The sequence below is a fragment of the Manacus candei genome, unplaced genomic scaffold (genome assembly GCF_025592945.1).
Source record: "Manacus candei isolate 608988 ecotype Guabito, Panama unplaced genomic scaffold, ASM2559294v1 h1tg000293l, whole genome shotgun sequence".
Classification (NCBI taxonomy): Eukaryota; Metazoa; Chordata; class Aves; order Passeriformes; family Pipridae; genus Manacus; species Manacus candei.
In genome coordinates this window covers 20,947-36,881 of record NW_026138341.1, presented here as the reverse complement: position 1 = coordinate 36,881, position 15,935 = coordinate 20,947, and the positions used below count along the sequence as shown (strand labels likewise).

At 62.3% G+C, this 15,935-nt stretch overlaps 1 protein-coding gene across 1 annotated transcript in view; it reads left to right on the top strand.

Annotated features, from left to right (window-relative positions):
• Nucleotides 1-51: 51 nt before the first annotated feature.
• DNM2 (dynamin 2) overlaps nt 52-15,935 on the top strand; it is a 34,098-nt gene continuing 18,214 nt past the window's right edge. Inside the window, 10 exon segments of the mRNA XM_051775374.1 lie at nt 52-305; nt 8,500-8,573; nt 10,115-10,264; nt 11,146-11,349; nt 12,192-12,290; nt 12,923-13,083; nt 13,240-13,382; nt 13,795-13,930; nt 15,050-15,117; nt 15,716-15,854. Coding sequence (XP_051631334.1) covers nt 145-305; nt 8,500-8,573; nt 10,115-10,264; nt 11,146-11,349; nt 12,192-12,290; nt 12,923-13,083; nt 13,240-13,382; nt 13,795-13,930; nt 15,050-15,117; nt 15,716-15,854 — 1,335 coding nt within the window. The 5' untranslated portion in view covers nt 52-144.

Genomic DNA, 15,935 nt, shown 5'->3' with positions numbered 1-15,935 from the left:
GACAGCCGGGCCGACCAATGGCGACGGCGCTGGCGGGGCGGGGGGCGGGCCCGGATGGCGAGACTCTGAGGGGAAGTTTGGCCGCCGCCGCCGCCGCCGCCCCGGGCCCCGCGAGGAGGAGCCGCCGCCGCTCCCGGCCCCGCCATGGGGAACCGCGGCATGGAGGAGCTCATCCCGCTGGTCAACAAGCTGCAGGACGCCTTCAGCTCCATCGGCCAGAGCTGCCACCTCGACCTGCCGCAGATCGCCGTGGTGGGCGGGCAGAGCGCGGGCAAGAGCTCGGTGCTCGAGAACTTCGTGGGCCGGTGAGCTCCGGGGGGACGGCGGGGGAGGAGCCGGGGGGGTTAAAGAGGCCGAGTCGCGGGTCGCGCCCCCGCCGCCTTCCCGAAGGGCGCGGCCGCGGCCAGCGGGGCCCGCGCTGCGCAAAGTGCGCAAAACGGGCGCAAAAGGTGCGCAAAGGGCGCGACGGGCCCCGGGCGCTGCGCGGGGGGGGAGGGAAGGGAGGGGAGGGGAAGGAGGGGAGGGGGGGCAGTACGGAAATGGCGTAAGGGGAAAGGGGCAGGGGCGGCTCCGGCGACGCGGGAGGCTCTGCGGGCACGGGGGTCTCCGTGGGAACGGAGGGTTCCGTGGGCACGGGGGGGCTCCGTGGATATGGAGGGTTCCGTGGGCAGGGGGAGGTTTCCATGGACATGGAGGGTTCCGTGGATATGGGGGGTTCCGTGGACAAGGGGGGGGTTCCATGGATATGGAGGGTTTCATGGAGATGGGGGAGGTTCCATGGATATGAGGGGTTCCATGGACAGGGAGGGTTCTATGGACATGAAGGATTCCATGGGCAGGGGGGTCTCTGTGGGAACAGGGGACTCTGGGGGTCTCCATGGACACAGGGGGTTTCCACGGACACAGGGGGTTTCCACGGACACAGGGATTTCCATGGACACAGGGGGTTTCCATGGACACAGGGGTTTCCATGGACACAGGGGTTTCCATGGACACAGGGGGTCTCCGTGCACACGGGGGTCTCTGAAGGTGTCCACGGACACGGGGGGTGCCCCAGCCCAGCCCACCCCACCAGGACCCATCCCCTGGCCCCCGAGACAGGTCGGGGCCGTGTGTCCCCAGGAGAGGGCCCTGGTGCAGGATGGGATCAGGGATCCTGGGCACAGATGGGGCTCTGGGTGGGACCAGACAAGGCCCCCACACCCAGGCAGGGTGGGGCTGCCCTGATAACGGGGAGCAGAGCCCGTCCTGCCCAGCCAGGGGGAAGGATCCTCTCCAAATCCACCCCAGATCCTCCCCCCATCTTCCCCAGATCCTCCCCAGATCCTCCCCCCATCCTCCCCAGATCCACCCCCCATCCTCCCCAGATCCACCCCAGATCCTTTCTCAGATCCTCCCCAAATCCTTCCCAGATCCTCTCCAGATCCCCCCAAATTCACCCCAGATCCTCTGCAGATCCTTCCCAGATCCTCTCGAGATCCTCCCCAGATCCTCCCCAAATCCTTCCCAGATCCTCTCCACATCCCCCCCATATCCTCTCCAGATCTTCCCCAAATCCTCCCCGTATCCTCTCCAGATCCTCCCGAAATCCACCCCCGATCCTCCCCAAATCCCCCCCAGACCCCCCAAACTGGCACCACCAGCAGAGCTGCCGCTTCCCCGACCCTTTTCCTTCCCGACCCTTTTCTTCCCTGACCCTTTTCCTTCCCGACCCTTTCCCTTCTGTCCCTCCCTCCCCCGTCCAGCTCCTCCGGCCCTCGGGCTCTCTCTCCATCCATGCGGATCCGAGTCCTGCTCTTTGCTCCCGATTCCTGCTCTTCCCTCCCGTCCTCTCCTGCCCCTCCTGCTCTTCCCTCCCGTCCTCTCCTGCCCCTCCTGCTCTTCCCTCCCGTCCTCTCCTGCCCCTCCTGCTCTTCCCTCCCGTCCTCTCCTGCCCCTCCTGCTCTTCCCTCCCATCCTCTCCTGCCCCTCCATCCGGGGCTGCCTCTTCCTCCGTCCACATCCTGCCGAGGGATCCCGGAACACCAACAACCGGGATGTCCCCTCCCCTGAACCTTAACATTCCCAAAAATTCCCTTAACATTCCCAAAAAACTCCCCCCCCCCGGGATTTTCCCGCTGTCCCGGGCTGGTCTGTGTGTCCCTTTTCCCTTGGAAAATCCCCCCTGGAAGCTCCGACGGAGCTTTCCTGCCCTCCTATCCCGGCACAGGTCGGATTCACACCCTGGATTTGGGCTTTTCCAGCTTTTCCAGCGCGGTGGGAAGGAGGGAGAGGAGCAGTGGGGGTGCCAACAGTGGAGTTATTCCCCCTCCTGAATTCCTGCTGGTGGGAATTTTGGCAGCCTCTAATTACCACCCCTGGTAATTAAAGCCTTTGAGGGGTCGGAGTCGGAGGCCGGATCTGCCCGGTCGGCTCCAGCCGGGAATCCTCGCCCACCTCGTTGGGCAGGTTGTGCTAATTACAGCTAATTACCCCTCGGGATGTCCGGCCCCCCGGCTCCTCAATCCATGGGGATCCTTGGGAATCGAGGGCCGGGGGTCGTCGTTCTCCCGCCCGTGAGGGGGGAATTTGGGGATTGCTGCCCCTGGAGCGTGTCCCAGGCCGGCCCCATCGAGCGTTTCTCCGGGATGGGGCCGGGATGAGCCGAGGCCTCGGGGCTGTTCCAGCCACGCGGATCCATCGAGCCGGGATCGATGGGGGGGGGCTTGGATTGGCTCGTCTGCCCCGGCCGGGCGGCTCTCGGAGCTGTATCCCGGCTTTTCTGGGCCACGGGGGAGCCTGGATCCATATTGGGAGCCTGGATCCGTGTGGGGAGCCTGGATCCGTGTGGGGAGCCTGGATCCGTGTGGGGAGCCTGGATCCGTGTGGGGAGCCTGGATCTGTGTGGGGAGCCTGGATCTGTGTGGGGAGCCTGGATCTATGTTGGGAACCTGGATCCGTGTGGGGAGCCTGGATCTGTGTGGGGAGCCTGGGTCTGTGTTGGGAATGTGGATCCGTGTGGGGAGCCTGGATTTGTGTGGGGAGCCTGGATCTGTGTTGGGAACCTGGATCCATATTGGGAATTTGGATCCATGTGGGGAACCTGGATCCGTGTGGGGAGCCTGGATCCGTGTGGGGAGCCTGGATCCATGTGGGGAGCCTGGATCCGTGTGGGGAGCCTGGATCCGTGTGGGGAGCCTGGATCCGTGTGGGGAGCCTGGATCCGTGTGGGGAACTTGGATCCATATTGGGAATTTGGATCCATGTGGGGAACCTGGATCCATATTGGGAATTTGGATCCATGTGGGGAGCCTGGATCCGTGTGGGGAACCTGGATCTGTGTTGGGGTCCTGGATCTGTGTTGGGGTCCTGGATCTGTGTTGGGGTCCTGGATCTGTGTTGGGAGCCTGGGTCTGTGTGGGGAGCCTGGATCCATATTGGGAATCTGGATCCATGTGGGGAGCCTGGATCCATGTGGGGAGCCTGGATCTGTGTTGGAAATGTGGGTCCGTGTGGGGAGCCTGGATCCATATTGGGAATCTGGATCCATGTGGGGAGCCTGGATCCGTGTGGGGAGCCTGGATCTGTGTTGGGAATGTGGATCCATGTTGGGAACCTGGATCCGTGTTGGGAGCCTGGATCTGTGTTGGGATCCTGGATCTGTGTTGGGAATGTGGGTCCGTGTGGGGAGCCTGGATCCATATTGGGAATCTGGATCCATGTGGGGAGCCTGGATCCGTGTGGGGAGCCTGGATCTGTGTTGGGAATGTGGATCCATGTTGGGAACCTGGATCCGTGTTGGGAATCTGGATCCATGTGGGGAGCCTGGATCTGTGTGGGGAACCTGGATCCATATTGGGAATTTGGATCCATGTGAGGAGCCTGGATCCATGTAGGGAACCTGGATCTGTGTTGGCAATCTGGATCCATGTGGGGAGCCTGGATCTGTGTTGGGAGCCTGGATCCATACTGGGAATTTGGATCCATGTGGGGAACCTGGATCCGTGTTGGGAACCTGGATCTGTGTTGGGAACCGGGATCTGTGTAGGGAACCTGGATCCATACTGGGAATTTGGATCCATGTGGGAAACCTGGATCTGTGTTGGGAACCTGGTTCCATATTGGGAGCCTGGATCCGTGTTGGGAACCCGCCTCTGCACCGTGGCCCCGTTTTGGTGGTTTTTAGCCCCAAAACACCCCCGTGCCCAGAAGGAGGATCCCGAGGAGCCTTCAGAGCTCCGAATCCCTGCGGAGGGACCCGGGATTGGGATTCAGGGAACCCTCTGGATCCCTGAATCCGCCCGGTTGGGCTGGAATTGCTCCGTGGGGCCGGGAGAGCCGCGGTGCTCTGGTTTATTGGGAAGGGCCCGGAGGGCTCGGAGCCCGGCAGGGAAAGGGGATCATGAGCGGGATCAGCCCCCGGAGCCCCGTGTGGAGCCTCGTCCCGGCCCCGCTCCCACAAATCCCGCCGGCCGGGCCCTTCCCCGGGGACAATGGAGCCGTTGTGGGCCGGGGGTGGGGATGATCCCGGCGGATCCCGACCTCAATGGGGCATTATGAGCCCTCGGGGTGGCCGGGCCGAGGAGAGAGCCGGGATTGGGGAGTGGACATGGCCGGGAATCCTCATCCTTTCCCACCGGGATGCTGGAGACGCTCCCTGAAGTGCCTCGGAGGCCCCGGAGTGGTGGCAAACCCCGGGATTTGGGGGCGGTGGCTCCGGCTGGGATTTGGAGCCGGAGGGAGGACTCCATCCCGCGGGAGGATGGAGGTGGCAGCGACCCATCCCGAGGGATTTCCCACAGGAAAACCCCCTGGATCTGGTGGAGCCGCGTGGAACCGGTCGGGGCGGAGGCAGGAATCAGGCAGGGACATGGAAGGACAGGCAGGGATCAGACAGGGACAGGCAGGGATCAGGCAAGGACGAGCAGGAGTCAGGTAGGGATGAGCAGGGACAGGCAGAGATCAGGCAAGGACGTGGAAGGACAGGCAGGGATCAGGCAGGGACAGGCAGGAATCAGGCAGGGACAGGCAGGGATGAGCAGGAGCAGGCAGGGATCAGGTAGGGGCGAGCAGGGACAGGCAGGGATCAGGCAGGGATGAGCAGGGACAGGCAGGGATCAGGTAGGGATCAGGCAGGGATGAGCAGGGACAGGCAGGAGTCAGGTAGGAATCAGGCAGGGATCAGGCAAGGACATGGAAGGACAGGCAGGGATCAGGCAAGGACAAGCAGGGCCAGGCAGGAGTCAGGCAGGAGTCAGGCACGAGTCAGGCAGGGCCGAGGCCGCACTCAGGTGCTCCCCCAGGTGACGCTTCCCTGGGAACGGGATGTTCCCAAGGCGCTTCCTCCACCCTGTGCCCTTTGTCCCTTTGTCCCTTTGTCCCTTTGTCCCCGTGTCCCTTTTTCCCCCGGGCACACCTGGATCCAGGGGGGAGGGAGGGAGGATCCGGGTGGCCCGGGAACCTTCCCGGGGCCATTCCCGCTCCCGGGGCCGCTCCCACGTCACCGCGGGGCTTGTCCCGGAGCCCTTCCCGCGTCACTGCGGGGTCAGGATCCTGCCGACCCCGGACACGGGGCCGCCCGGAGCTCCGTGACACCCACGTCACCTCCTTCCCGCGGGGAACGCCCGGGGGTGCTCCCTGTCACCCCCTCCCAACCTTGGGAATGCCGGGGTGCTCCCTGTCACCCCCTCCCATCCTCGGGAATGCCGGGGGTCCCCTCCTTATCCCAACCTCCGTGACACCCACGTCACCTCCTTCCCGCAGGGAACGCCCCGGGGTGCTCCCTGTCACCCCCTCCCAACCTCGGGAATGCCGGGGTGCTCCCTGTCACCCCCTCCCATCCTCGGGAATGCCGGGGGTCCCCTCCTTATCCCTCCCAACCTTGGGAATGCCGGGGGTCCCCTCGTTATCCCTCGCTCCGTGACACCCACGTCACCTCCTTCCTGCAGGGAACGCCCCGGGGTGCTCCCTGTCACCCCCTCCCAACCTCGGGAATGCCGGGGGGTCCCCTCGTTATCCCTCCCAACCTCGGGAATGCCGGGGGGTCCCCTCGTTATCCCTCCCAACCTCGGGAATGCCGGGGGGTCCCCTCCTTATCCCTGGAGTTGGGGGTGGGAGAAGGGAGCAGCACAGCCCAGGGGGTTGGATCCAGGGGTGTCACCCTGGGACCGACATTCCCTGTGGGACCAGAATTCCCCATGGGACCAGAATTCCCTGTGGGACCAGCATTCCCTGTGGGACCAGAATTCCCTGGGGGACCGACATTCCCTGTGGGACCAGAATTCCCTGGGGGACCGACATTCCCTGTGGGACCAGAATTCCCCGTGGGACCAGAATTCCCCGTGGGACCAGAATTCCCTGTGGGACCAGCATTCCCTGTGGGACCAACGCTCCTCACCCCGGGCTCGGCGGGGCCTCGGGGCTGGTTTTGGGGCCTCCCCTGGGGTTTCTTTCCCCCTTTTTCCCTCCGGGAGCCGCCCCGGGGCCGTCCCAGGGCCCTTCCCCGGGACTTGTCCTCCCGGTTGGGCAGGAAGTGCTTTTCCGGGGGGATAAACCCACATTCCGGGGGCTGCTCGGGACAAGGGAGCGGGGTTTGCCCACAAGGCTGCGGGGTCGGGGTCAGGATGTCGGGATTGGGGGGTCAGGGTCGAGATGTCGGGGTTGGGATGTCGGGGTTGGGATATCGGGGTCAGGATGTCAGGATTGGGGTGTCAGGGTCAAGATGTCGGGGTTGGGATGTCGGGGTCAGGGTGACGGGGTTGGGATGTTGGGGTTGAGATGTCGGGATTGGGATGTTGGGGTTGGGATGTCAGGATTGGGATGTTGGGATTGGGATGTCAGGATTGGGATGTTGGGGTTGGGGTGTCAGGATTGGGATATCGGGGTTGGGATGACAGGGTTGGGATGTTGGGATTGGGATGTCAGGATTGGGATATTGGGGTCAGGGTGACGGGGTTGGGATGTCAGGATTGGGGTGTCAGGATTGGGGTGTCAGGATTGGGATGTTGGGATTGGGATGTCGGGATTGGGATATCGGGGTTGGAATGTCGGGGTCAGGATGTCGGGATATCGGGGTTGGGATATCAGGATTGGGATATCGGGGTCGGGATGTCGGGGTCAGGATGTCGGGGTCGGGATGTTGGGGTCGGGATGTCGGGGTCGGGATGTCAGGATTGGGATATTGGGGTTGGGATGTCGGGATTGGGGTGTCGGGATTGGGATGTTGGGATTGGGATGTCAGGATTGGGATATCGGGGTGGGGGTGACGGGGTCGGGATGTTGGGATTTGGATATCGGGGTTGGAATGTCGGGGTCAGGATGTCAGGGTGATAGGATTGGGATATCAGGGTCAGGATGTCGGGGTTGGGATGTCGGGGTCAGGGTGATGGGGTCGGGATGTCGGGGTCGGGATGTCAGGGTGATGGGATTGGGATATCAGGGTCAGGATGTTGGGGTCGGGATGTCGGGGTTGGGATGTCGGGGTCAGGGTGACGGGGTCAAGGTGTCGGGGTTGGGATGTCGGGATTGGGATATTGGGGTCAAGGTGTCGGGGTCGGGATGTCAGGGTGATGGGATTGGGATATCGGGGTTGGGATGTTGGGGTCGGGATGTCGGGGTCGGGATGTCAGGATTGGGATATCAGGGTCAGGATGTCAGGGTCGGGGTGACGGGGTTGGGATGTTGGGATTGGGATATCGGGGTTGGGATATCGGGGTCGGGATGTCAGGGTCGGGGTGACAGGGTTGGGATGTTGGGATTGGGATATCAGGATTGGGATATCGGGGTCGGGATGTCGGGATCAGGATGTCCCCGCTGTCATTCCCGACCCCGCTGACGTCCCGGCCGGGTCATTCCCGGCCAGGAGCCGCTCCCTGGGCGCGGTGCCGGTGCCACCCTCCGGTGCCACCCTCCGTGCCCAGCGGAGATTCCACCTGTTCTCTCCCTCCTGGAGCCGTAAATCCGCCCGGAGCTGCCCCGGCCGCTCCCGGGGAGCTCTTATCGCTGCCCTTTCCCGGCAGGAAGGAGCTTCCCCATCCCATTCCCGGGAAGAGGGCGGTGCCAGCCCTGATCCCAACTTCCCATGGGGGCAGCACCTTTGCCAGGCAGAATTCCCTCCCCCCCAGAGCTCCGGGCACCGATGCCAGAGGAATTCTGTGGGATCTGTGCCTTGTTTTGCTCTTTAAGGGGGGGATTTTTAGGGAAACGGGGTGAGACTGTGGGATTTTAGGGAATGAAAAGCCAATGGTGGGTTCATCCCTTTGTTAAGGTTTTTTCTCTTCTGGATTATTGAGGTGTTGAAACCCAGCAGGAGCTGAAGTTTTTGGGTCTTGATTTAATTCCTGCTTTAATTCCCCATTCCCAGGAACATCCTTTTCCCTCCTCCAGGAGAGCAGGGACCCATCCCTCCTGTGCCCGACCCCCTTCTGGCCTTCCCAGCGCCCCCCAGGATCTGGGGGGGGATCAGCTGGATCCATTCCCTCACTGAACCACATCCCTGAACCCCTTTTCCTCCCTTTCCAGGGATTTCCTTCCCCGTGGCTCCGGAATTGTCACTCGCCGGCCTCTCATCCTGCAGCTCATCTTCTCCAAGACAGGTACAGGGCTGGAAAACAGGGAATTCCTGCTGGTTTTTACACACATCAGAGCCAGGAGCGCCAGGGAACTCCACAGGGGCTGAAGGAGTGCCAGGGAATTCCACAGGGGCTGAAGGAATGCCAGGGAATTCCACAGGGGCTCAAGGAATGCCAGGGAATTCCACAGGGGCTGAAGGAATGCCAGGGAACACCAAGGGATGACTCATTTTCCCAGCTCGTTTGGCAATTCCTTCCTCCCTTTTCCCTGCACCAGCCAGGCACTTGCTCTGCCCAAAATCTTGGATTTGGGTCAGTCCTGCAGCCTCTGCTGACCTTTGTTCCCAGTGACCTGTCCATGGAATTGCCAGGAATTCCCAGGGCCTGGGAAGGGAGGGGAGGGGTTGGGAAAAACCGGTCTGGTGGCCTTTGGCTGATGGGAGGGGTGATAAGAACCCCTGGGATGGGTGATAAGATCTCTGGGATGGGTGATAAGAACTCCTGGGATGGGTGATAAGAACTCCTGGGGTGGGGGATGAGGTGTCCAGGATGAGGGATAAGATCTCTGGGATGGGGGAAGAGGTGTCCAGGAGGATGAGGAGTCCTGGATATTCCAGCCCTGGCACAGGGTGGGGTTTTCCCTCCCCTCCACCCCCTGCCCAGGGAAGGAGGAAGGAAGTTGCACCATCCTGGCCCCTGATCTGTTGAAATCCCTCTTCCTGGGGTGGATCCAGGATCCAGGGAGCCGTGATCCCGCTGTCTGCAGGGACACACTGTCACTTTTCCAGGAAGCTGGTGGGGTCAGGGAATCCCAGGGATGCTTTGGGTTGGAAAAGCCTCCTTTCCAACCCTTCTCCAAGGCCACCCCTGGGCCGTGTCCCCGAGTGCCACATCCACAGGCTTTGGGCACTTCCAGGGATGGGCACTCCCCCCCTGCCCCGGGCAGCTGTGCCAGGGCTGCCAAACCCTTCCCACGCAGCAGTTCTCCCAAAATCCAACCTGAACCCACCCCTGGCACAACTCGAGGCCGTTTCCTCTCATCCTGTCCCTTGGGAGAAGGGACCAACCCCCCCCCGAGCCCAACCTCCTTCCAGGGAATTGTGGGGAGCCAGAAGGTACCCCTGGAGCCTCCTTTTTCCAGGCTGAGCCCCCCCAGCTCCCTCAGCTGCTCCCACAAGTTCTCCAGCCCCTTCTCCTGCTCTCCAGACACTCCTCCTGTTCTCCAGCCCCTTCTCCTGCTCTCCAGACCCTTCTCCACGTTCTCCATCCCCTTCTCCCCCTCTCCATCCCCTTCTCCCCCTCTCCATCCCCTTCTCCCCCTCTCCATCCCCTTCTCCCCCTCTCCATCCCCTTCTCCCACTCTCCATCCCCTTCTCCCCCTCTCCATCCCCTTCTCCCCCTCTCCAACCCCTTCTCCACGTTCTCCATCCCCTTCTCCCCCTCTCCATCCCCTTCTCCCCTCTCCATCCCCGGATCAGGATCTCTCAGACCCAGCACTCCCCTTCCCTGTGCCGGAGGTGCCGGCAGTTCCCCGTTTTCCAGGTCTCTTCCCTCTCCTCTTCCAGAATATGCCGAGTTCCTGCACTGCAAATCCAAGAAGTTCACGGACTTCGACGAGGTGCGGCAGGAGATCGAGGCGGAGACCGACCGGGTGACGGGCACCAACAAGGGCATCTCCCCCGTGCCCATCAACCTGCGCGTCTACTCGCCCCACGGTGAGGGCATCCCTCCCCCCCGGGGCTCCTCCAGCTGGGAAAACCCCGGGAAAACCCTGGGAGAAGGAGGACACCCGGCTGGGCTGGGGCTGGCAGGGGCAGGGGGTGGTTCTGCCCCTGGGCTGGGCACTGGGGAGGCCTCCCCTCGAGTGCTGGGCCCAGTTTAGGGAGGGTGTGGAGGGGCTGGAGCGTGTCCGGAGAAGGGAACGGGGTTGAGGAAAGGGCTGGAGCAGCTGAGGGGGCTCAGCCTGGAGAGGAGGAGGCTCAGGGGGGACCTTCTGGCTCTCTGCAAACCCCCTGACAGGAGGGGGGAGCTGGGAGGGTCGGGCTCTGCTCCCTGGATGAGAGGGCACAGCCTTGAGCTGTGGGTTGGGCATCCAGGAGAAATCCTTCCCAGGGAGGGTGATCAGGGCTGCCCAGGGAGGGTGGTCAGGCCTTGGAATGGGCTGCTCAGGGAGGGTGATGAGGCTTTGGAATGGGCTGCCCAGGGAGGGTGGTCAGGGCTGCCCAGGGAGGGTGGTCAGGCCTGGGAATGGGCTGCCCAGGGAGGGTGGTCAGGGCTGCCCAGGGAGGGTGGTCAGGCCTGGGAATGGGCTGCCCAGGGAGGGTGATCAGGGCTGCCCAGGGAGGGTGATGAGGCCTTGGAATGGGCTGCCCAGGGAGGGTGATCAGGGCTGCCCAGGGAGGGTGGTCAGGGCTGCCCAGGGAGGGTGGTCAGGCCTTGGAAGGGGCTGCCCAGGGAGGAGGGGGAGTCACCCTTTGAGAAGAGCCCGGGTGTGGGGCCGTGCTCTGGGTGCCGAGGTGGGGTCAGGACGATCCCAGAGGTGTTTCCCAAAACCCCTCCAACCCCCTGATTGCACCCCCTCTGTGCCCCCCTCCAGTGCTGAACCTGACCCTGATCGACCTGCCGGGCATCACCAAGGTGCCCGTGGGGGACCAGCCCCAGGACATCGAGTTCCAGATCAGGGACATGATCCTGCAGTTCATCAGCAGGGAGAGCAGCCTCATCCTGGCCGTCACCCCGGCCAACATGGACCTGGCCAACTCCGACGCCCTCAAGATGGCCAAGGAGGTCGACCCCCAAGGTCAGAGGGCTGGGGGGGCTCCCCAGGAGCTGGGAAGTGTTGGGGCTGTGGAGTTTTGATGCCACAGGGCTTCTCTTCCCTCCCCCTCCTCCTCTTCCTACTCCTTGTTCTCCTTCTCATCCTCTTTGCCACTTTCTGGTCAATTTTGATACCAAAGGGCTTCTCTTCCCTCCTCCTCTTCCTCCTCCTCCTCCTCCTCCTTCTCCTCTTCTCTGCCACTTTTTTCACTGATGGATTTTGATGCCAAAGGGCTTCTCTTCCCTCCTTTCCTCCTCCTTCTCCTCCTCCTCATCTTCCTCCTCCTTGTTCTCCTTCTCCTCCTCTCTGCCACTTTCTCCACTGATGGATTTTGATGCCAAAGGACTTCTCTTCCTTCCTCATCCTCCTCATCTTCCTCCTTGTTCTCCTCTTCTCTGCCACTTTTTCCACTGATGGATTTTGATGCTAAAGGGCTTCTCTTCCCTCCTTTCCTCTTCCTCCTCTTCCTCCTTGTTCTCCTCTGCCACTTTCTCCACTGATGGATTTTGATGCCAGAGGGCTTCTCTTCCCTCTTCCCTCTCCTCCTCCTTTTCCTCCTTCTCCTCCTCCTCCTCTTCCTCTTCCTTGTTCTCCTTCTCCTCTCTACCACTTTCTCCACTGATGGATTTTGATGCCAAAGGGCTTCTCTTCCCTCTTCCCTCTCCTCCTTCTCCTTCTCCTCCTCCTCCTCTTCCTCCTTCTCCCCCCATCCTCAGGTTCCGCTCAGGGCCGTGGGTCCCTGTTGGGTCCCGCCCCCCCCAGGCTCATTAGGATGTGGTTAATTGGCATTGATTGATTGATTGACTGTGGCTCTGCTGCCGCAGGGCTGCGGACGATCGGGGTCATCACCAAGCTGGACCTGATGGACGAGGGCACCGACGCCCGGGACGTGCTGGAGAACAAACTGCTGCCCTTGCGGAGAGGTACGGGGGGGCCCGGGGCCTGGGGTCACTCTGGGGGGGGTCTTGTGTCCCCCTTGGGTCACTCTGGGTGTCACACTCAGGTCATTCCCTTGGGTCACTCCCTGTGTCCCCCTGGGGTCACTCTGGGTGTCCTCCTCAGGTCATTCCCTTCTCCACGCTCTCCCAACCCTTCTCCATGTTCTCCAACCCCTTCTCCATGTTCTCCAACCCCTTCTCTGTGCTCTCCCACCCCTTCTCCATGTTCTCCCATCCCTTCTCCACGCTCTCCAACCCCTTTCCATGCTCTCTCACCCCTTCTCCACACTCTCCCACCCCTTCTCCACGCTCTCCACCCCTTCTCCACGCTCTCCACCCCTTCTCCACGCTCTCCAACCCTTCTCCACGCTCTCCCACCCCTTCTCCATGTTCTTCCACCCCTTTCCATGTTCTCCCACCCCTCCTCCACGTTCTCCCACCCCTCCTCCACGTTCTCCCACCCCTCCTCCACGTTCTCCCACCCCTTCTCCATGCTCTCCAACCCCTTCTCCATGTTCTTCCACCCCTTTCCATGTTCTCCCACCCCTCCTCCATGCTCTCCCACCCCTTCTCCCTGCTCTCCGTGCCCCCCAACCCTCGTCCCTGCTCTCCCCCAGGGTACATCGGGGTGGTGAACCGCAGCCAGAAGGACATCGACGGCAAGAAGGACATCCGCGCCGCGCTGGCGGCCGAGCGCAAGTTCTTCCTGTCCCACCCGGCCTACCGGCACATGGCCGAGCGCATGGGCACCCCCCACCTCCAGAGGGTCCTCAACCAGGTGGGACGGGCCCTTCCCCACCTCCCTCCCGCCCGGAAAAAGCGGGAACCGCCCGGAAAAGCGGGAGCCGCCCGGAAAAGCGGGAGCCGCCCCGCGAGCCTTCCTCGGCTCAGCGCCCTCCTCCTCCTCCTCCATCCCCTCCTCCTCCTCCCACAGCAACTCACCAACCACATCCGGGAGACGCTGCCCTCGCTGCGCAGCAAACTCCAGAGCCAGCTGCTTTCCCTGGAGAAGGAGGTGGAGGAGTACAAGAACTTCCGCCCCGACGACCCCACGCGGAAAACCAAAGCTTTGCTGCAGTAGGTTCCTCTCGGCCCTCCCCTCTCTGGGCTCTGCCTTCCCGCCTTTCCCAGTGTTCCCGGAGCTCTTCCCACCTTGGGAAGAGCTGGGATAGCCACGTGGTCGGGCTCTGCAGCTCCAGAGGGGAGGGATGGGGGAAAGCTTCTCCCGGGAATGCCCCCGGAGCATCCCTGGGGGCTGGGATCAGCATTCCATGCCTGCCTTGTCCTGCCTGCCCCGAAGGGAAGGGTTTGCTGTCGGAATTGGAAGTGTTTCCCGCCTCCATCCCTGGCAGACCCTCCTCCTGGCCAGCAGGAAAAGTGGGATTTTGGTTCTCCCTCCCCATCCAGAGGAACCGGGGCAGTTTTGTTTCCCCAGCCCAGCTGCGGGGCGGGATCTGGGAGCCCCTTTCATCCCGTTTTTCCCCCCCAGGATGGTCCAGCAGTTCGGGGTGGACTTTGAGAAGCGGATCGAGGGCTCGGGAGACCAGGTGGACACCGTGGAGCTCTCGGGGGGTGCCCGGATCAACCGGATCTTCCACGAGAGGTTCCCCTTTGAGCTCGTGAAGGTGAGGCCGGTGCTGAGGTCATGTTTTCCACCCCTTCTCCGTGTTCTTCCACCCCTTTCCATGTTCTCCAACCCCTTCTCCAGGTTCTCCCACCCCTTCTCTCTGTTCTCCCACCCCTTTCCATGCTCTCCCACCCCTTCTCCATGTTCTCCCACCCCTCCTCCATGTTCTCCCACCCCTTTCCATGTTCTCCTGCCCCCCTGGAGAGCAAGAGAAGGGGATGGAGAATGGGAGAAGGGGATAGAGAGTGGGAGAAGGGGATGGAGAGTGGGAGAAGGGTCTGGAGAACAGGAGGAGTGTCTGGAGAGCAGAAGGGTCTGGAGAACAGGAGAAGGGTCTGGAGAGAGCAGGAGAAGGGTCTGGAGAGCAGGAGAAGGGGCTGGAGAACTCATGGGAACAGCTGAGGGAGCTGGGGGGGCTCAGCCTGGAAAAAGGAGGCTCTGGGGGGACCTTCTGGCTCCCCACAATTCCCTGGAAGGAGGTGGAGCCGGGGGGGGGTTGGTCCCTTCTCCCAAGGGACAGGACGAGAGGAAACGGCCTCGAGTTGTGCCAGGGGTGGGTTCAGGTTGGATTTTGGGAGAACTGCTGCGTGGGAAGGGTTTGGCAGCCCTGGCACAGCTGCCCGGGGCAGGGGGGGAGTGCCCATCCCTGGAAGTGCCCAAAGCCTGTGGATGTGGCACTCGGGGACACGGCCCAGGGGTGGCCTTGGAGAAGGGTTGGAAAGGAGGCTTTTCCAACCCAAAGCGTCCCGGGATCCCCGTGAAAGCCTCAGGATTTGGGGTGGATAAAACGGAGCAGCCCCAGGGGTGGTGGGATGGATCCATCCTGGGATGGATCATCTCTGGGATGGAACATCTCCTGGATGGATCATCTCTGGGATGGATCATCTCCTGGATGGATCATTTCTGGGATGGATCCATCCTGGGATGGATCATCTCTGGGATGGATCCATCCTGGGATGGATCATCTCTGGGATGGATCATCTCTGGGATGGATCATCTCCTGGATGGATCATCTCTGGGATGGATCATCTCTGGGATGGATCCATCCTGGGATGGATCATCTCTGGGATGGATCATCTCCGGGATGATCCCGACTGCTCCTTCTCTCCCCGGGCAGATGGAATTCGACGAGAAGGATCTGCGGCGGGAGATCAGCTACGCCATCAAGAACATCCACGGGGTGAGGCAAGTATCCAGCCTGGAGCCTTCCCTGGAGCCACTTCCCTACTCCAGAGGGGTGGGGGGAGCTTCCCAGGCCGGGGGGAGGACATCCCATGGCTCCCAGGGTTGGGGGGAGCCCGGAGGGAGCAGCTGGGAATGGGAGTCTGGTTGGATTTTGGAGGGAATTAAGGGGTGGTTTGTGTGATCCCAGAGTGGGATTTGCTTTCTTGGAGGAGGGAATGGCTCTCCCAGAGGAGGGAATGGCTCTCCCAGAGGAGGGAATTCCTCTCCCAGGGAAGGGAATGGCTCTCCTAGAGGAGGGAATGGCTCTCCCAGAACAGGGAATGGCTCTCCCAGGGAAGAGAATTCCCCTCCCAGAGGAGGGAATGGCTCTCCCAAGATGGGAATTCCTCTCCCAGAGGTGGGAATTCCCCTCCCAGAGGAGGGAATGGCTCTCCCAAGGTGGGAATTCCCCTCCCAGAGGTGGGATTTGCTCTCCCAAGGTGGGAATTCCTCTCCCAGAGGTGGGATTTGCTCTCCCAGAGGAGGGCCTGGCTCTCCCCAGGAGCAGGGAGCTGCTCTCCCGGGGTCCCAGCCGGGCTGACCTCCCTGTTCCCCCCAGGACGGGGCTGTTCACGCCGGATTTGGCCTTCGAGGCCATCGTGAAGAAGCAGGTGGTGAAGCTGAAGGAGCCGTGTCTGAAATGCGTCGACCTCGTCATCCAGGAGCTCATCAACACCGTGCGCCAGTGCACCAGTAAGGTACTGCCACCAGTGACACCAGTAACACCAGTGACACCAGTAACACCAGTGACAGGGCACCTGGGCATCCAGGAGCTCACC